The sequence below is a fragment of the Prionailurus viverrinus genome, chromosome E3, assembly GCF_022837055.1.
Source record: "Prionailurus viverrinus isolate Anna chromosome E3, UM_Priviv_1.0, whole genome shotgun sequence".
Classification (NCBI taxonomy): domain Eukaryota; kingdom Metazoa; phylum Chordata; class Mammalia; order Carnivora; family Felidae; genus Prionailurus; species Prionailurus viverrinus.
This window is the reverse complement of record NC_062576.1, coordinates 16,632,907-16,653,994: the sequence shown is the minus strand read 5'-3', so window position 1 is coordinate 16,653,994 and position 21,088 is coordinate 16,632,907. Positions and strand designations below refer to the sequence as shown.

Below are 21,088 nucleotides of genomic sequence, written 5' to 3'. Positions count from 1 at the left end.
TTGCAGTTCATGAGATCAAGCCCCACATCGAGCTATATGCTAATAGCACAGAGGCTGCTTGGGATTCTCTCTCCCTCTCTCTCTGCCCCTCCCTGGTTCATGCATGTGATCTCTCCCTCCCTCTGTCCTTTCTTCCATCTCTCTCTCTCTCTCTCTCTCTCTCTCTCTCAAAATAAATAAATAAATAAACTCTTAAAAAAATTAAAAATAGAGCTACCATACAACCCAGCAGTTCCACCTCTGGGTATCTATATGAAGAAAACAAAAACACAAAGTCAAAAAGATATATGCACCCCTATGTTCTTTGCAGCATTGTTTGTAATAACCAAGATATGGAATCAACCTAAATGTCCCATCAATGGATAAAGAAGATGTAGGGGGCTCCTGAGTGGCTCAGTCAGTTGAGCGTTAGACTCTGGCTCAGGTCATGATCTCACAGTTCATGGGTTGGACCCCTGCATCAGGCTCTGTGCTGACAGCTCAGAGCCTGGAGCCTGCTTCAGGTTCTGTGTCTCCCTCTCTCTCTGCCTCTCCCCTGCTTGCACTCTGTGTCTCCCTGTCTCTCAAAAATTAATAAACATTTTTAAAAAGATGTAGTGTGTGTGTACATGTATGTATGTATGTGTGTGTGTGTGCACAAGGGAATACTAGTCAGCCATAAAAAAAAATGCAGTCTTGCCATTTGTGACAACATTGATGGACTTCAGGAGTATTATGCTAAATGAAATGAGTCCAAGAAAGATAAATATTACATGACTTCACTTACATCTGGAATCTAAAAAACAAAACAAATGAACAAGCAAAAAAAACCCCAAAACTCATAGATACAGAGAACAGATTGGTGGTTGCCAGAGGGGAGGGGAGTTGGGAGGTGGGCAAAAAGAGTGAAGGAGATAAAGAAATATAAGCTTTGAGTTACAAAATAAGTCATGGGGATGTAACGTACAGTGGGGGGATTTTAGTCAATAATATTATATTACAAATTTGAAAGTTGCTAAGAAAGCAAAACTCATCACAAGAAAAAAAAAGTGTGGTAACTTTGTATGGTGACAGATGATAAATAGACTTAATGTGGTGATCATTTTGCAATGTATACAAATGTCAAATCATTAGGTTGTATACCTGAAACTGACATAATGTATCTCAATTATACATCAATTTAAAAAATGGGAGAATTCCTTCACTGAGAAAAGGTTTTATAATTACTGGGAATCCAGAAACCATAAAAGAAAAGATTGATGGACTCAACTCCTTAAAAATACCCAAAAAGTCTGCATGATAAGAAAACTATAAGCAAAGTAAAAAGACATTGTCAAATGATGAAAAACATTTTGCCACTCAAATTAACAGTGGGCTAATTTTTGAAATATATAAAACACTTCTCTAAATCAATAAGAGATTATGAATCCAATAAAAAATGTACAAATAACATAAAAAGACAATTCACAGGAAAGAAAATTCAGGTAGATCCTAAAGAAAATGTCAAATATACTCGTAACAAGAGAAAGTTTAAATTAAAACTAGAGAAGCTTAAAATAATAAAACTAGAGAAGCTTGATATTTTATCACCAAGCTTCATATGTGCCATGAGTTTGATATTTCCACAAGCTGGTCACATAATCTCTTGGCAAAGCTTTGGGGAAACAGGCACTCTCTTACATTGCTGGTATAAGTGTGTGGCAACTTGCCTTTTCAGAAAAGTGGCCAAAACATCTCCCATCAGAAACACTTCCTTTACAGTGTGACTTTGATACTCATTGCATCAAGAGACATTGAGGTATGTATTCCCTCCAATGACTCTGGGCAGGTCTGTGACCAGTGGAAGTAAAGCTTTGTGACTTCAAAGGCAAGTCAAAAAGCAATAAGTCTTCCACCTCATTCTCTTGGGATGCTTGCTCTAAACCCAGCTACCTTGCCAGTAAGAGCACCAGACAGTCCTTGGAGAAGCCCACCTGAAGAGGAAACAACATCCTCAAAGAAGAAATAATGGGCAATGTTGTCACCTTCATAATAAGGAAAATAGGAAATATACTTAATGAACCCAATGATCTATCTAAGGAGATTTTCACGTAGAAAATTGAAATCCCTGATTGCTTTAGCTTCTGGCTACCTAAAGTAAAATGTAAAAGGAAAAATATAGGCTAAAAAAAGGTCCGTTAAATATAAAGAAACCGAGAGTTACTGGATTTGAAAATGAAACTTTCCCATTCACACCTCTCAACATGTGCACAGTTCAGCTACATTTTAGAACTACAATGAACAGCTATTTACTTGAATGGGGATACCTCCAGTGATTTTTCTGTGCCTTTCCTACCACTGTAAATTGGGGGTGGGGGGAGGAGTTCAGGATGGGACCAAATAACTACTTCTTTAGTTCACAGGTCATAGTATAGACAGAAATCATTCAAGGAACCAAACATGAGGAACTACACTCTAAGATCCTTATCTGTATGTGGACCTAATTTAGATGACAAGATCCTGGACTTCAAACTGATGCCATAATGGAATGAAACTTGGGGGCTTAGGGGAAGAAGATGGGTATATTTTGCATGTGGGAGGAATGTGAATTTTTATATTCTAGAAGATATACTGTGGCAGAGAGTATTTCCACAAATGGCATAATCTCTCCCATCCCACAGACTCCTCTTATAATGTGACTTGAAAACTCTTTCCATCTGAGCTTGGGTGGCTTAGTTAAGCATCAATTCCTGATTTCAGCTCGGGTCATGATCTCACAGCTGTGAGATTGAGCCCCACATAGGGCTCTGTACGGAGTGTGGAGCCTGCTTAAGATTCTTTCTCTCCCCTCCCTCTGCCTCTCTCTCTCTCTCCAAAAAAATTAAAAAAAAAATAAAAAAGAAAGAAAGAAAGAAAGAAAAGAATGAAAGGAAAGAAAGAAGAAAGAAAGAAAGAAAGAAAGAAAGAAAAGAATGAAAGGAAAGAAAGAAAGAAAAGAATGAAAGGAAAGAAAGAAAGAAGAAAGAAAGAAGAAAGAGAACAAGAGAAAGAAAGAAAGAAAGAAAGAAAGAGAAAGAAAGAGAAAGAAAGAAATGAAGAAAGAAAGAAAAATTTTCCATTAAGAGGTAAGGGTCTGTATCTTCCCTTGGATCTGGGCAGTTTCATAGGCTTGTGACTATAGTGGAAGTGAACAATGTGACTGCTGAAGCTTGGTCATAAAAGGTGGTCCTTTTGGGAATTTTACACTCAGGATCCAACTACTATCCCATGAAGAAGTCAGAAGCACCCTGTTGAGAGACCCATGCAGAGAGAAACTGAGACACCTGTCTGAGCACCATCTGACAGCCAACTTGTCAGCCATATGAGCAAGCCATCTTACAAGTGATTCCTACAGCCCAAAGTTGAGCCATCCCAGCTGAAACCAAATGGGACAAAGATGAGCTAATCTCGTTGAGTCTTGCCCATGTTTCAGATTTTGTAAACAAAATAAATGATTGTTCTTTTGAGCTACTAAACTTTGGAGTAGTTTGTTATGCAACAATAGATTGTTATAGCATGTAAATTGATAGAACCCTTATAAAAGATCAGTTTGACAATATATACCAGAATTACAGATTCATGTATTCTTTTACTAGATATCCTATTTTGAGAAATTGATTCTTCAGACAGACTTGTTCACAGTTGCAAAATAATATACATACAAGATAATTCATTGCAGCATTATTTATAATAGCAAGAGTAGAAAATAACTAAAGTGTTTTTAATACACTAGTTAAATAAATTGTGCAACATTCACACAAGAGAGATCCATGTAGCCATGAAAAAGAATGAGATAGATAACCATGAACTGATGTGGAGGAATTTCCAGGATAAACTGTTCAGTGAAAAAATCAAAATACAAGAGTATCTATAGTGCATTATTTTTTGTGTAAGAAAGAAGAGGAAATAAAAACATACATATATGTATATTTGCTCATTTGAGAAAAAAGGAACACCAGGTTGAAATGTAGTCTGAGATTGGTTGCCAATAGGGCTTGAATGAGAATGGATGAAAAAGAAAGAGGGAATGGCAGGGAGAGGGAGAGAGTTTGCAGCGAGGGCCTACAATCGAATACAAGCAGAAACAAATGAACTAAACTGTATTTCAAATTACTGACATAACCACACTTAAGGAATCAGGCAGGAAAAGGAGTTAACCTTTAAACCTAAATTGTTGGACTCTACTCAGAGACTAAAAGCAAAAGCAACTGCAAATACAGAGCTCTAAGTTGTAGGTTTCTTTTGTGCAGAGGCATGAGTTAGCATGAAAAGAGATGATAAATAAACTCTGCCATGTTGGATTGGAATTAGAGGTATCAGTGTAATCTCATAATATATACAGCTAAGTATAGAAATGGTTATGGAATTGTATTTGTGTTCATGTATACATACATCATTATATACATACCTCTATTTCCCAGGTACAACCACTTAGAAGGCCTAAAACCAGTAACATTCCAGTAGCATTGAACACACCTAGGGTCCACATCTTGGTTTTTAAATGCCATTCTCCATTAAGAGAAAGTAGACATAACACTCCGTATTTGACCAATAGAACAGAACATGATACATGGCAGCCCTACAGATCCTTTGGTTAGAAGCAGAGCCACTCAGTGTTTGACCACTAGAAGGAACCATGGATCCTTGAAGAAATTGTTAATTCCATCCTTGGGACAGAAAAGCACAAAAGGTACCTTGAAAGAACATTTTTCTGTCCCCAAAAAGTAAAGTGCTCAGAGAATGATAGGGAAATGTTGAAGGACACAGAGCCAGTTTGAAGGGCTCCACCCAACTAAATTTAAGACAATCTGAGCATTAAAATAAATAGTGATAGTAAATGATTATAACTTACTGATTAAAATAAATAAATAAACCCACCTGATACAAATTAATGAATGAGAAGAGAAACCTCTTCATCACAGTAGAAAGCCAACTTATACAAAGAATGATGGGATTAGAAAAGTAAGCAACCATCATAAATGTAATTCATTCAGGCAAGAAGTATCAGTGCCAAAACTAGTGGATGAAAGTTTAAGGAACAAGATATTTACATAGTCTCAAATTATCTCCCCCACAAGATACTTAAAAATTTCAGGATGAAATAGTAATTTTCTAGTAGAAATTGCTGGTAGATAACCACCTTAACCAAATTATCAAAATTGCTGGTAATGGAACGAGTCAATAATGTGTACCTTCTGATAGGATTCACCGAGAATTCGGTATCCCTTCCGTACTACCTCTGCCAAAAGTGAGGAGACATTAGACAAGACCAGAGTTTTATTCTCAAAATAACTAGCTTATACTTTTCCAAATATCTATGTTATGAAATTTAAAGAAAGGCTCAGTAACTGCTGCAGAGTAAAAGAGACAAAAGATAGAAGACAAATGTAGTACATGGTCTTGAAATTTCTTTTGTTATAAAGGACATTATTAGGACATTTCATGAAATCTGAATAAGTATATAGTTTAGACACAGTATTGTGTCAGTGCTAATTTCCTGATTTTGATCATTGTGCTATTGTTACATAAGAGAATCCCTTGTTTAGAGAGTAAACACTGAATTTTTTAGAGGTAAAGGGGCATCATGTCTGCAACTTACTCTTAAACGGTCCAGAAAAATTATAGAAAGAAAAAGGTAGAGGAGAGGGAGGAATTTTTTTTATTATTGCAGCTTTTCTTTAAGTCTGAAATTATGTCAAAATTTTTTTTTTTTTTTTTTTTTTTTTTTTTTTTCTGAAATTTATTGACAAATTGGTTTCCATACAACACCCAGTGCTCATCCCAAAAGGTGCCCTCCTCAATACCCATCACCCACCCTCTCCTCCCTCCCACCCCCCATCAACCCTCAGTTTGTTCTCAGTTTTTAACAGTCTCTTATGCTTTATGTCAAAATTTTTTAAGTTTAAAAACTATAATGAGGGGGGGGCGCCTGGGGGGCGCAGTCGGTTAAGCGTCCAACTTCAGCCAGGTCGCGATCTCGCGGTCCGTGAGTTCGAGCCCCGCATCGGGCTCTGGGCTGATGGCTCGGAGCCTGGAGCCTGTTTCCGATTCTGTGTCTCCCTCTCTCTCTGCCCCTCCCCCGTTCATGCTCTGTCTCTCTCTGTCCCAAAAATAAACATTGAAAAAAAAAAAAAAAGTAAAAAGTCAATTTGCCTTTAAAAAAAAAAAAAAAACTATAATGAGGGGCCCCTGGGTGGTTCAGTCAGTTAAGCATCCAACTCTTGATCTCAGTTCAGGTCATGATCTCACAGTTTATGAGTTTGAGCTGCAAGTAGGGCTCTGCGCTGAAAGCACGGAGCCTGCTTGGGATTCTGTCTCTCCCTCTCTCTTTGCTCCTGCCCTGCTTGTGCACCTGGTCTCGCTCTCACTCTCTCTCTCTCAAATTAAATAAATAAACTTTAAATAAAATGAAAAAAAACAATCTATACAATATGTTACATTTGAGGTAAAAAAAAGTGGGAGAAAATAAAAATCCATATTCATATTTGCATAAAGAATTTTGGGGAAATACACTAAAAAATTATAAATAGTGATTATCTATTGGGAGCAAGAGCTAGATAGAGAGGAAAGAAGCCTGGGAGAGAGATTTTTTTTTACTACCTTTTTATATGTTTTTGTTTATGAACTATATTAATATTAATACGTTACCTACATAAAAATAGAATTCAAATAAGGATATTTTTTAAAAAGAATAAAATAGAAGAAACAGGTAACCAAGTGCAAAATCATTAGAAGGTATAGAAGGAAATAAAAAGTGCTAAATAAAACACCCCAAAAAGAACTACAAATGCAGGTATTAAAAAATGTAGACTATAATAAATTCATAGTTTTCCTCACCCTGGTACTGCATGCAAGAAGCATGGGGAAAGTAGAATGGAAATTAGAAATAAAAGTCACAAGAGGGAAGATGTTTGTAGAAGCAGAAAACACATCTTTGTGGTATGATGGAAAGAACATACTCTTAGAATAAGATTGAAGATAAAATCCAGTTCCTGCTATTTACTAGCTGTATGTCCTTGGATAAATTATTTAATTTCTTCCAGCTTTGGTGACTCATCTCTAAATTGTCTATGTCACTTAATTGAAATATATTTTAGAAGGATATGTTATCAAAGCATGAAAATTAATATAAGTAAAATGCCAGAACTGTATTTAAATATCGACTATTACCTTATGGGGGAAAGGACTTACTTGTAACACTACACTCATTCTGATGGGTTGAGGAGTTATTATACCCATGAAATGGGTGGTATTTGGTGGGGGTGGGAGACGGTTAGGTAGCAAGGGAAGAGGGGGAGGTATATATATTGTTTGTATGTGCCTGTGTTTGTATGGTGTGTCCCTTAAAGCAAAAGGATTGTTAAAAAGCACTGACAGTGGAGGAAATTTAGAAGTCACCCTTTTTTATTTGAATTTCCTACCTGTAACAAGGTAGTTTCTTTTTCTGATCCCCACATGCACCATGTGTCTTATATTCTCAACCTGTTTGCCCTTGCTGCTTTTTTTTTCCCAACCCACTGGAATACTTTCTCTTAATTCTGTCTGAAATTTAAAAATCTGTTAAGGATCTGTTGAGAATACTCAAAATCCACCAACTTGACACCTCCTTACACCTCAGTATTTCTACTGATCCTGGATTCTTTCATTTCTGAAATCTTACAGCATGAATTTCCTATAGTTTTTCAATTGTTTAGGTGAGGAGAGTCTTTCCCTTGCAACAAACTGTAAAAAACTGAAAAGCAAGCCTTATTTCATGCATGTCTTTATGTCTGTCTTAAAAGATGATAGGTAGTAATTGTTGTTTTAAAATTTTTGACCTAAATTACTCAAGAGAGAGCCTTGAAGACTGGCAGCTCAACAGTTCAGACATCCTAACCTTTGCCACTGCCACTGTTGCACCTTTGCCCTTTCCCCAAAGGGCCCCTGTAAAAAGCAGTGTCTGGCTAAGCAGGGTGTTCTTGATATTTCAGGAATCACTGACGTTCCAGGATGTGGCTGTGGACTTCACACGAGAGGAGTGGGACCAGCTCTACCCTGCTCAGAAGAATCTTTACCGAGATGTGATGCTGGAGAACTACAGGAATCTGGTCGCACTGGGTAAGGATGTTGCCCCTGTAAAACTAGAAACCGTCCTAAAGGGGTTTGTTTCCTTAAGTAGTGAAAATTTCCAAAGCTTTTGTGAATATAGTTCAGGCCAGGACAGAATGCTAATCAATGCTTGGAGACAGAGGACCTTTGTTTCCTGCTGTTTCTCCTCAGGTAAAAGGTCTTGACTTTGTTGAGTTTGACATGAGTAAGCTTTATTTTGCTGCCTCTGAAGTTTCCCCTTTCCAAATCCAGAGGCTCTAAAGACTAAAAAAGTTGGAAATGAGTTCTGAGAGACAGTTTTGTTCCCAGTATAAACTTCTATGGCATACGTTTTTCCCATGAATAGGGCATCAACTTTATAAGCCAGAGGTGATCTCTCAGTTGGAGCAGGAGGAGCAATGGATGATGGAAAGAGGCAGCTCAGGGGACATTCGTGCAGGTGAGGAGCAAGCATTTGGGTATTTGCTGCTCAGTAAAGAGAAGCAGTCACTTTTGAAATATTCAACTGAGTGTGCTCCAAATCTCTGCCTCTGGGATTTAAAGAATACTGAGGACTTTTTAAATTCAGTTTATGTTTGACTTTTTTCCAAAGTGGAAATGGCTCTTTTTTTCCGATTAAACAGATAATATATACTTACTATTTAAAAATTTACACAACACAAAAGTTACTTTCAAGGTATTAATTTTAACATTCATAAATACCTTGGTGTTGTAAATCTCCACATAACATTTTCTGGTCTTTATTCATACATCCTCTCTCAGTATTCTTTAAATCTTTCTTTTCCATGTCAAAGATCCTCTGCCATTTTTACCTACTTTTCATTCTTTTTCCTTTTATTATCAAACTCTTTAAATTTGCCTAAAACACATAACCTGAATTTTAATTCTTTAGATTATCTGTGTGATATGACGCCTGTCCTACCTGTACTACTAAAATTGTTTACTTGGAGATTACCGCTAACTTCCTATCAGTCAAATCCAGTGACAAAAAAAAAAAAACAAAAAACCAATGGTTATTGTCTCCTATGACTTTGTTGCATTCACTTTACTTTCTTGAAATTTTCTTCCACCCTGGCTTGTGATACACACAATTCTTGTCTCTTGTAGTCTCAGTCTTGTATCTCTACCTGCTTCTTTCACTACCTTCTGTCCCTTTTCATTCTTCTAAAGGTATGTATTCCTACAGACGTGGTGCTCAACTCTGCAGTACATCACTTTAAAATAGCCCTTCTGTGTCCTTTTCCCATGTCTATATTTCTAGCCTCAGTATTTCACCCACATTCTCTTCCCAGATTTCAGATTATATTTTTGTTTATGAATGTCATGCCATTATTTTAATTATTTCAAAACCTGGATTTGTTGACTTTATACTCTCTCTTTAAAGTATCTCTTTATTTTTATTCAATATATGAAGTTTATTGTCAAACTGGTTTCCATACAACACCCAGTGCTCATCCCAAAAGGTGCCCTCCTCAGTACCCACCACCAACCCTCCCCTCCCTCCCACCCCCCATCAACCCTCAGTTTGTTCTGTTTTTAAGAGTCTCTCATGCTTTGGCTCTCTCCCACTCTAACCTCCTTTTTTTTTTCTTCCCCTCCCCCATGGGTTTCTGTTAAGTTTCTCAGGATCCACATAAGAGTGAAACCATATGGTATCTGTCTTTCTCTGTATGGCTTATTTCACTTAGCATCACACTCTCCGGTTGCATCCATGTTGCTACAAAGGGCCATATTTCATTCTTTCTCATTGCCACATAGTAGTCCATTGTGTATATAAACCACAATTTCTTTATCCATTCATCAGTTGATGGACTCTTTAAATGAGAGGCTTCTTAACCAAAAAACCCCAAAATCTTAGCTCTCTATTGTTGGCATACCACCTACAGTGTTCTGCCCAGTTATATTAGCAAGTAGTTGTATGTTAAACGTATGCCAGACACTGAGTTAGGTATTTTCCACTCTGGTTTATTAAGTCAAGTTAACCTACCCCGTCTGTGTCTAGTGTCCACCCTGATTCTTTGCTCTGGCACCTGGTTTTCCCATTTAGACTTGGTTTTCTGTCATTCAGTCTTCAGCTTATTTTTCAGTGTGGCTTTGACTTGGCTGTCCTTCTTGCTTTTAGTTCTCCAGGTCATGTTAGGTAGGAATCCTTGTTCCTGTTTTAGTCTCATTGAACCTGGATTTTGGTCTGACCAGTGCTGCCATTCCATAAGTAGAGGCTAATAATTAAAACATTTTTTCAGGAACCCTAACACTTTCTCTGACAACAGTAGGTGATGTTATTTCTATGAATTTCCACACTTTGAAACCTGGGAAGTAGGAAACTAAAGGAAGAAAATGAAAACTCCCTTCCCAGGTGAATTGCCAGCATAGGAACTTACAGCAGAAGGCAAAGCTATTCTTTCCCTCAGGTACATATTTTTCCCCACAGACATATCCATTTGTAAGATCCACACTCTTTCCCATTATGTCCCTATCCACAGACCCCCAGCTAGAGAAAATAATTGCTAACTTAGGAAAATTTCCAGAAATTATTATGTGGATGCCTAAGGCTCTTGGTTCACAGATCGGCTTGAACAAGTGATTTCCTCATATCCTCCTTGTCAGGAATCAGCAGCCTGGCAGTCTCCTCCAAGAAGACAGATTGCATTTTTGCATTATCCTGTAAGACACTGAGACACAGTGACTGGTTCCTCTGATGAGGATGTGGCAAAACATTTCCATTGATGAACTGATCTAATTCTGGCTTGCCCTCTGGGTTACTGCTTGCCTTTTTGGCATCTACTGATGCCTTATTTATCTAGAAATCTCTTCCAGATGAAGATGAGACCTGGAAAATGTCCAGTGGACTTAGAAACAAAGAAGTTAATAATTATATTAATAAGAGTGATTATATAAGAATGATCAGTTAGTACATTTTGAGTGAACAGGAAGTAAACAGGTAGAGCTGGGTATGCAGTACTCTTATAAGAAGCTAGAATAATAAAGGGAGACAATAGAAAGCATATGCTAGAATAGAAGCTAGTGTCCAAAGAGGATTGTTCCAAGCAGGAATGGTTTTAACTTGTTTGTAATGCTGAAGGGGAGGAGTTAATAGAGGGGGTAATTAGAAAATAGATACAAATTATGAAGCAAGGTTCTAGAAGAGATGGGAGTGGGATTGGAAAGAAGGAGGTGAGGGTGATTTTTTATGTAAATAATTTTGTTGAAGAAAGATTTGGGAGAGTTCACAATGGTTATTTCTATTTTCTCGGCAAAGTAGGAGGCAAGGTTGTCTTTTGAATATAAAGGAATCGGGGAAGGATAAGTACAGAACTTGAGGAGCACTTGCTTTAGCTTACTAAGGTCAGCAGAAACTGACCAAAAATGAATCAAGAGATTACCAAGCAGCTTTGAGGGTCCAGATGAGATTTTGCCCTATGCATTTGTGGTTTCCAGTAACTATGCATATATTTGCCATTTCTCCCATTCTACTTGGCACTAGAAAGGCTTTTTTTTAATTTTTTTAACGTTTTATTTATTTTTGAGACAGAGCATGAACAGGGGAGGGTCAGAGAGAGGGAGACACAGAATCTGAAACAGTCTCCAGGCTCTGAGCTGTCAGCACAGAGCCCGATGCGGGGCTCGGACTCAGGGACCGAGAGATCATGACCAGAGCCAAAGTCGGCCGCTTAACCAACTGAGCCACCCAGGCGCCCCTGGAAAGGCTTTGTAGAGCCCAGGCTGAGAGCCTGTCAGGCTGGTGGAACTGAAGGAGGAAAACTGAGAGAGAGTTTGTTAATTCAGGTGAGTTGACATAGAGTCCAAAAAGCGACAAAAAGTAAAGTAAGGCCTGAAGAGGACTGGAAACTAGAAAACAACAGACAAGTCAAAGCAGCAGAGGTCTTGATGAGACTAGAAAGCAGGTGGAGAGTGAATAAGGCCATAGTCTACTCACTGAGCCAGAGAGTGTGACAATGAATTCGAGATTCCTTGTATGGATCAAAGTTCAGATATAACTGTATAGCCAGGTAAATAATTGTTGAAATGAGATGAAGGTAAAAGCACAAACAACTACCAGTTATAAAATAAGATGGAAGAGGGGCGCCTGGGTGGCGCAGTCGGTTAAGCGTCCGACTTCAGCCAGGTCACGATCTCGCGGTCCGTGAGTTCGAGCCCCGCGTCGGGCTCTGGGCTGATGGCTCGGAGCTTGGAGCCTGTTTCCGATTCTGTGTCTCCCTCTCTCTCTGCCCCTCCCCCGTTCATGCTCTGTCTGTCTCTGTCCGAAAAATAAATAAACGTTGAAAAAAAATTTTAAAAAAAATAAAAAAAATAAAATAAGATGGAAGAGAAGAGCCCAATTAATAGTAACTAAAAAGATAAAACACATAGAAATAAACTTTTAACAAGAAATGTGCAACACCTGCATGAGGAGAACTTTAAAACACTGACAGACACAAAAATAAACTTGAATAAATAGACATACCAAGATGTCAGTGTTCCTAATACACATGTAATGTCATCCCATAAAAAGTGCCTTCAAGATTTTGGGGGAATCTTAGATAAGCTCATTCTAAAGTTCATATTGAAAAACCAAAACACAAAAATAATCTGGAAAACTCTGAAAGGAAAACAATGAGGGGTTATCTCAACTAGATAATATATAGCAAAATTTTATTAAGCAAAACAAGGCAACCAACTGAACAGAATAGAAAATCCAGAAATAGACCTAGATGTATGCAGGGGTTTAGTATCTGTTAAAGGCATTATTTCAAATTAGTAGGGAAAAGGTACACATCTTAGTAAAATGATATTGAGATAACTGGTATTTAAGAGGTAGACCTTTTTTTTTTTTTTTTGAGTATAATTGACACACAATGTTACATTAGTTTCAGGAGCACAGCTTAGTGAATCATCTTTATGCTGTGCTTACCACAATTGTAACTATAAAAGGTAGACCTTTTAATGAATATTGAGTAGTCATCTGGAAAAAGATAAAGTTGGATCCATAGCTTACCCCTTAAACTAAGATACTCCAAAAGAATCAGAGACGTTAAATGTAAAACATGAAACCATAAGAGCATGGAAGAAAACATAGGAGAAATCTTTTATAACCTTGAAATGGGGAAGTCATTTCTGACTATGATTCAAAATCTAGAAGCCATAAAAGAAAAGATTTATACTTTCAACAGACACAAATCCCCAAATTCTGCATGGTATAGAATAATAAGCAAAGTGAAAAGATAAATGGCAATGGTTGGGGTGGGGGGGAATATTTGCAACTTATATCAAAAGGGCTAAGCTCCCATTAACAAAAGGCTCCTGGGGTGCCTGAGTGACTCGGCTGGGTGTCTAACTCTTAGTTTCAGATCAGGTCATGATCTCATGGTTCACGGGTTCCAGCCCTGCATCAGGCTCTGCACTATCAGTGCAGAGCCTGCTTGGGATTATCTCTCTCCCCTCCCTCAATCACGCTCTCTCACTCTCTCAAAATAATCTAATCTAGCCTAATTTTAAAAAGGCTCCTCTAAATCAATAAGAGGCCAACAGCCCAATAGAAATATACACATGTGAACAGTTCTTAGGTAAAGGAGTACAAATATGTTTAATGTAAGAAAAAATGTTCAGTCGCACTCATGATAAGAGAAGCACAAATTGAAACTACACCAGATGACTTTTTCTCACCTGTCAGGTTAGCAAAAGCCCAAAAATTTGTCTGCATACACTGTTGATAAGCCTGTAGGAAAGAAAGCACTCTCATACATTGCTAGTATAAGATGAACCACCAGTCAACACAGGATGTCATAGATTAATCAAGGGGGTCTCCCTTTCCAGACAACCCTGTTTGGTATTGTAGACTCTTTGGATGAACGAACGTTGTCTAGAATCATATGTTTGTGTAAACAGTTTTATGGGAACACAGCCACACTCCCTCTATCACTCATATATTGTCTGTGGCTGCTTGCACACTATAACAGCAGAGTTGAGTAAACAGTAAAGCCCATATGACCCACAAAACCTTAAATATTCACGAGATGACCCTTTATAGAAAAAGTTTACAACCTCTCCGAAACCAATCATTTTTAATTATTTATAACCACCACTATCATCAAGAAATCCATTTTTATTGCAACTCATAAGATCAGTATAATCTATAAAATTGAGACAAAAATTTTACCAAACACCGTTTATCTTTATTGCTATGTCAGATGAACTCTGATAGTTTCTCATCTTTTTTAGGCTATTTTGTTTCAGGTTTTTTTTTCTTTTTAAAATTAAGACTTTATTTTTTATTTTTATTTTTTTGAAGTATTTTTTATATTAAATATAATTTACTATCAAATTGGTTTCCATACAACACCCAGTGCACATCTCAACAGGTGCCCTCCTCAATACCCATCACCCACTTTCCCCTCTCCCCCACCTGCCATCAACCCTCAGTTTGTTCTCAGTATTTAAGAGTCTCTTATGGTTTTTCCCCCTCCCTCTCTATAACTGTTGTTTCAGTTTTTAATTTATTGTTCTACCCAATAAATTAGTATCATAACTCACTATAGATCAGGACATGTTTTTTAATTAACAAAAGGGAACTGGAAATACTACAGTGCCTTGCACATAGAAAGGGCAAACTTTTCAAAATTTGTTTTTCTCCCTCCCTTTCTCCCTAATTCTTTCCCTTTCTCTCCCTCCCTCTCTCTGTTCCTCTTTCCCTTCTTGTTTCCTTCCTTCCTAATTCTAAATAATTCAGTTCAAAAGGCATTGGATGAGGCTAAACATCAGGGTAAGTTGTTTACTTGATGAGATATACAGCAGTCCAGAAGGCCCTTCAAGATGTTGTTCAAGTTGCCCAGTGACATCACAACATGCTTAAACTAACCATGGTCACATCTAGAGGGTATCCCTTCCTGGATACAAAGGAGATCAGAGGTCTAGGTATCCTAGAAATCTAATTTTATCAGCAGGTCATAACCCCAAGAGTTGATCCAGGAAAGATGGAGTCAATGAAGACAAACAGTAACCACTTGAGACTACAGCAAATCCCCTGCTTTTCTTCATGTAGAGCCCTTAGGTTCCTGCAAGAATAATGAAGGCCTGATGAACCCCTGCAATAAGCTAGAGAGGCTTAGTCTGTAGCCATGACCAAGATATTACACTTGCTTAGTTTAGGACTTGGGCATAAAATCGATTGCATGTCATTCTCACAGCGTAGGCAGGCAAAGCTCTTCTGCTTCCATGTCTGAAAACACTTTCTTCCCAGGTAACACTTTTTCTGTAATCTCAGACAGCAGAGGATCAGGCAGTGTAAGAGGGGAGTAGGCAAAAGTACAAAGTAGGACTTGGGAGCTTCAGTTAATCATTGGGTTCCTAGTCAGGTAAGGCCAAACCAGGAAGAAAGTACACAGTGAATAATGAATGAACAGCATCTCTGCATGCTGTCTTATACATGGCTTGATAAAAGTGTTCATCCTTATCAGAGCCCACCCTCCTTTTAAGGAAAGTTGCAGTCATGTCCGCTAACATGGGGCCTTAGGTTAGGTGAGGAGCTAGAGCAAATGGACTAGAGTTTGTTCTTCACAAATGCTTTGAAACTCAAAGTGATCATTGTCTCATTTTGTAGTCTAGATTCTGTTCCCTGGCATCCCACTGGGATGTAGATAGGCAGCCTTGTGATTGCAGATCTGATGTGCCTTGAAGATATTCAGAGTGGGGGAGCAGTGTTTACATAGCCCATGCATAGTCACTCCTTTTGTTATCAGTAGATGAAAAGTCTGTCCACCAGCAGCAGTTTTCCCTTTTCCCTCACAGAGGCATAGAAAGAAGGCAGTCAACAAAAATGGCCATGAATATGTTGATCAAGCCACCATGTTTCCAGGAATAAACAAAAGTTTCAGAAGCTAGGCCATAGGGAATGAAGGCCCTGAACTCTACTCCTAGGCAGAAAATGTGTCTTCAAAGTTCTAGCCAGTTATTCTAAACATTTTAGAGCCAAAGTCCCTAGGCAAGACAAAAGCATTTGGGCTGAAAATAAAATCCGATTGGTAATCTGGTTGAAATGGTCAGTGGGTTTAAAATGAATCTTCTAAATCACTATTTTTTTCCACATACCATACAATTTTAGACCAGAGTAGGTTCTGTTTATGTATCTTTTTGTATATCTTTAAGCAAACTGATCGGGTTTTTACAATTTTCTTTTTTTCTTTATAAAATATATGTTTCATGTTCAGCCAACTAGTCTTGCCATGCTGTTTGTGATAACAGTATGTCCAAGGTAACCTAAATGTGATTGATTAAAAATACTTTGACATATCCAGAAAATTGGATATTTTAAAACCTTTAAAAATAATACGGAAATGTATTTGTTGACATGTAAATGTGTTCATGATATGCAGTAATGTAAAAAAACAAAATACAAAACAGTATTATGATGTAATTCCAGTTTATTTTCCCAAGACAGTTGTTGCCATTATTATTAATGGAGCCCCCTTTTACTCTCAAGTGTCCTAATTAGGATGATAATTGTATGTGCCAGCTTCAAGGGCAACACTCCTTCAGCTTTTATATATACATTCCCTATGGTTGGAAGACCAAGACTAGTGAGTGACTCACATTTGAGAAACCTAAAGCAGTCTAAGGCCCAAGAACAGCTAACTAATGAAATGGCTTTTGTAGGTGAGCCAGAAAAACTGTTGAGTTAGGATCTGTCTGTACTATCCAAGTTTGTTAGAACAAGGTATCGTGAGTGTTATGAGTCAGGCAACATGATCTTGGATCTTGTCCAGTAGGATTCACGCTGTAGGGCTGGTCTGAAGGGACTATCCAAACTAGAGCTTTATCTGTCTAGATCATGGAAATGAGAGGAGAGGTCCAGCTAAAACCTCCCAAGAATCATAAAAGTTCCCAAAGTGAGTCCTATTTAGCTTTCTGCAAGCTGAGAATGTGAAGCCACTCAATTATACAAAAATTGGCCTTTCTCTTAATCCCTCCCTCCACATGACTCCTACCCTCCAACTCTTGTTGGAAGGGAACTAAACAACACTTAGTAAGTGAAGGAAGAAGTGGCCGGGGAAATAGTTAAGTGGGGAAAGAAATGAGAGAGTAGTCAGGGAAAAATCTAGCAGGAAGAAAGTAGGGCAGGGGAAGAGGCAGGCAGTGGGAGGAAAGGAAGAATATGACTCTATAACAGCCCAGGGGAAGAGAAAGGGATTAATTTTGGAACTTTGATTATTAAACACATGATTATTTTTAATTATTGAATAGAGACTGTGTTTGAATGTAACACAGGAGTATCTGTTATCTAAGAATGAGGGGAGAAGCCATGGAACCTCCCCAAATCTTCATCTGGAAGCAGAATAAGAATACCCCCACTAAATTAAGTTCAAAGAAGTGGTAGGAGGCTGAAATGAAATTTTGTTTGTATCACAATTCATATGACTTACATTTATATTTGTATGAACATAGGGAAAAAATCTGGCAAGACAGCCTCCAACAGCTCCAAACAGCTGCCTCTACAGATTGGAATTCTTACTTTATGCATTTCTACATTATTTGAATACGTTACTAAAAGCAAGTATTCATTTTATCATTTTAAACAAAAAATTAAAATAGGAAGAAATACATACTTTTTCAATAAACAGGTAGCTGACACTACATAAGGATAATCCACAGATGAGATTTATAAGGTCTGGATCTGTCTTCTTCCAGTAGTCTTTCTTCTGATACCTCCTACCTCTGAGCACAGATCTTTCTCTGATATTTCTTACTCTCCTTTCCATTTCCTTTCAGCCGTGGATACTCCTGGATGATCTTTTCTTATGATTACCACACATGTTTTAAAATTTCCCCCTGCTCACTGCTTTTTGTGATCCTTTTATAGTCTCCCCCCTTGTTACATGGCCATATTTTAAAACTTACGCCACATATGCTTTGTTCACATTACTTTAAGTATCACTTGGTAATTCATTGTGCAACAATTTCTTTTTCAAAACAGAGAAGATGGCAAAGTATTTGTATGTTCTGAATTTCTTTTAGGTGGAGAGAATAGACCTGATATCAGAAAATCAATTCCAAACCAGAATATTTCTGATGAAAATCAAAACCATGACATGATAATGGAGAGACTAACAGGAGACAGTTTCTGGTACTCCATCTTAGGAGGACTCTGGGATTTTGATTACCAATTAGAGTTTAACCAAGAAAATCAGCAGAGACATTTAGCACAAGTATCTTTCACCCACAAAAAGATCACACAGGAGAGAAGCCTTGACTGTAATAGATTTGGAGAAAACTATAATGTAAACTCAAACCTTATTATGCATCAGAGAATTCCTTCAATTAAAATACCCCTTAATTCTGACACACAAGGAAATAGCATCAAACATAATTCAGACTTGATTTACTGTCAGGGAGACTATGTAAGAAAGAATCCTTATGAATATAATGAATGTGGAAAAATCTTCAATCAACATATTCTTCTTACTAATCATATTCATACTGAAGAGAAACCCAGTGAATGTGGGAAAGCCTTCAGCCACAACTCATCTCTTACTCAACCTCAGATAGTCCTTACAGGAGAGAAGCCCTATAAGTGTGATGAATGTGGGAAAAGATTCAGCCAGAGGATTCATCTTATTCAACATCAGCGAATTCACACAGGAGAAAAACCTTTTATATGCAATGAATGTGGGAAAGCCTTCCGTCAACATTCATCCTTTACTCAACATCTGAGAATTCATACTGGAGAGAAGCCCTACAAATGTAATCAATGTGGTAAAGCCTTTAGCCGTATCACATCCCTTACTGAACATCATAGACTTCATACCGGAGAGAAACCTTATGAATGTAGTTTTTGTGGGAAAGCCTTCAGCCAGAGGACACATCTTAATCAGCATGAGAGAACTCATACAGGAGAGAAACCCTATAAATGTAATGAATGTGAGAAAGCCTTCAGCCAGAGTGCACATCTTAATCAACATAGGAAGATCCATACTCGGGAGAAATTGTGTGAATATAATAAATGTGAGAAAACCTTAAGTTCCAGTCCTTCTCTTACCCAGCAGCATATAACTCACAGGGGGGAAATCATATGAATATATAAATATAGGAAAACTTTTGGTCAGATCTTTTCATCCCCTTGAATATAAAATTATTCATAGAGAAGAGAAAATTTATAAATAAAATTAAAAAAATTTTTTTTCAACGTTTATTTATTTTTGGGACAGAGAGAGACAGAGCATGAACGGGGGAGGGGCAGAGAGAGAGGGAGACACAGAATCGGAAACAGGCTCCAGGCTCCAAGCCATCAGCCCAGAGCCCGACGCGGGGCTCGAACTCCCGGACCGCGAGATCGTGACCTGGCTGAAGTCGGACGCTTAACCGACTGCGCCACCCAGGCGCCCCTATAAATAAACTTTTAATGCATAGAAACCAAATAAATTTAGATTTTAAATTAGCATATTCCCAGGAGAGATTATAAATAGTGAAAATAATTTATTTTATAAATAAGGTAATATTGTCATGTTCCAAATATGATATAAAACTTTTTTTAATGATCAGAAATCTTATAGGCAATAATCTGAAATTATTCTCCTGTAACTTTTATGATATAAAGTTTTTAAAGTATGTAAACATTGATTACTTAAAGCAGTGATGTAGTATAACCAGTCACATAAACTTGAAATAAACATAAAAGCAATATTTCTCAAACCAGCCATTTGTTTCCTTTACAGTTTTTACCATATTCAGTGTTTACTTAATATTTTTCCTTAAAGGGATTCAGAATTTTTAGCATTGCCTAGGAAATATTATTTGCAGAAATTATGAGTTTTATATGCCAATTATATTTGTTCTAAAATAAATAAACATATTTATTTATCAAAATACATATATAACTTTGAAATTAAAAATATCCGCTTGATGTACTACCTAAATCTTCTGTACCTTTATTTGAAAAACAATGTGACAGGATATTGGCAGTGTTTGTTTTCATTTCAGCAACTTTTGCGTTTTCGTCAAACAACTTATAGGATCATTTTAAGAAGCATGTTGGAGGAGACTAAGGGTCATAGTGATGAACTTTGAAAATGATTCAGAGAAGTCTACTTTTCTATCCTGTTGTTCTAGTTTTAAAATTCCCTCTAGCAAACATAGACTTTTTTAATTAAAATGGATTTTTTTGTGTGTTTGAATACAGAGTTTTTTGTTGTTGTTTTGTTTTGTTTTTATATAATGACCAGGGGCTAAGAATCCCTACACTTCCCTACACAACTGTGAAAGACAAGAAGTAGAAGACTATACCAGATGTTGAGCTGTGGTGCCATGATGAAGCTGAGAACCAGGGAAGAGCCTTACTGGCTTATATAAATAACTAAGGAGGTACTAATAAATTGGCCTAAAAATTCATTTTATTTATATAAATTTATTTATGTAACGCCTTTTTCCAAAAAGAATTTAAAGTAGTTAAATTTTTTTTATGAATACAGTCCTGTGTAACAGATAATCACATTTTGATGTTAAAAAGCATTATAAATGTAAACTGTCATAAGCCACAAATAAATACATTTTGGGGCTGCTTCAGTTTCTTGGTTTTCTGTTTTTCTCTTTCCTCAGGCATGGCTTGAAGAAGCCATGAGGCTAAGGTAGAAATGTATTTCCCCTTTGCTTCCTCACCTTTTTTCTTCTAACGTAGCTCCCATCTCAAGACTTCTCTTTTTTTTCCCTCTGAAGGACTAGATTTTATAAAGTTCTTGAGTCAAAGCTGAAATGATTTAAAGACATTTAAAAATTAAAACACTAAAAGAAAGTAATAAAATGAACACATTTCATCAGAGAAGTTAAACTTTTCAAAGTACATTTACGTCCTGTGCATCAGCAGTGTGCAACAGTTAATAAAACCATGAGTTACTATGGTCAAGGAGAATTTTTAATAACATTTTGTGCTCAGATGTCTGTGTAGTAGAGATCCATTTTCAGGGTAGTTCCAAAATGAACTACATTTAACATTCATTTGCCGTAAGTAGGGCACTCA

At 37.3% G+C, this 21,088-nt stretch overlaps 1 protein-coding gene across 3 annotated transcripts in view; it reads left to right on the top strand.

Moving 5' to 3' along the window:
* ZNF713 (zinc finger protein 713) overlaps positions 1–21,088 on the top strand; it is a 47,548-nt gene that overhangs the window by 25,734 nt on the left and 726 nt on the right. For 2 of the 3 annotated variants that reach the window (XM_047839534.1, XM_047839535.1), the window contains exons 3-6: positions 7,968–8,094; positions 8,432–8,524; positions 18,094–19,080; positions 20,298–20,637. In XM_047839534.1, the coding sequence (XP_047695490.1) occupies positions 7,968–8,094; positions 8,432–8,524; positions 18,094–19,080; positions 20,298–20,368 (1,278 nt within the window). In that variant the 3' untranslated portion in view covers positions 20,369–20,637. Of the gene's footprint in view, positions 1–7,967; positions 8,095–8,431; positions 8,525–18,093; positions 19,081–20,297; positions 20,638–21,088 lie in introns of those variants that run through there. The other variant, XR_007147945.1, reaches the window with a different exon arrangement.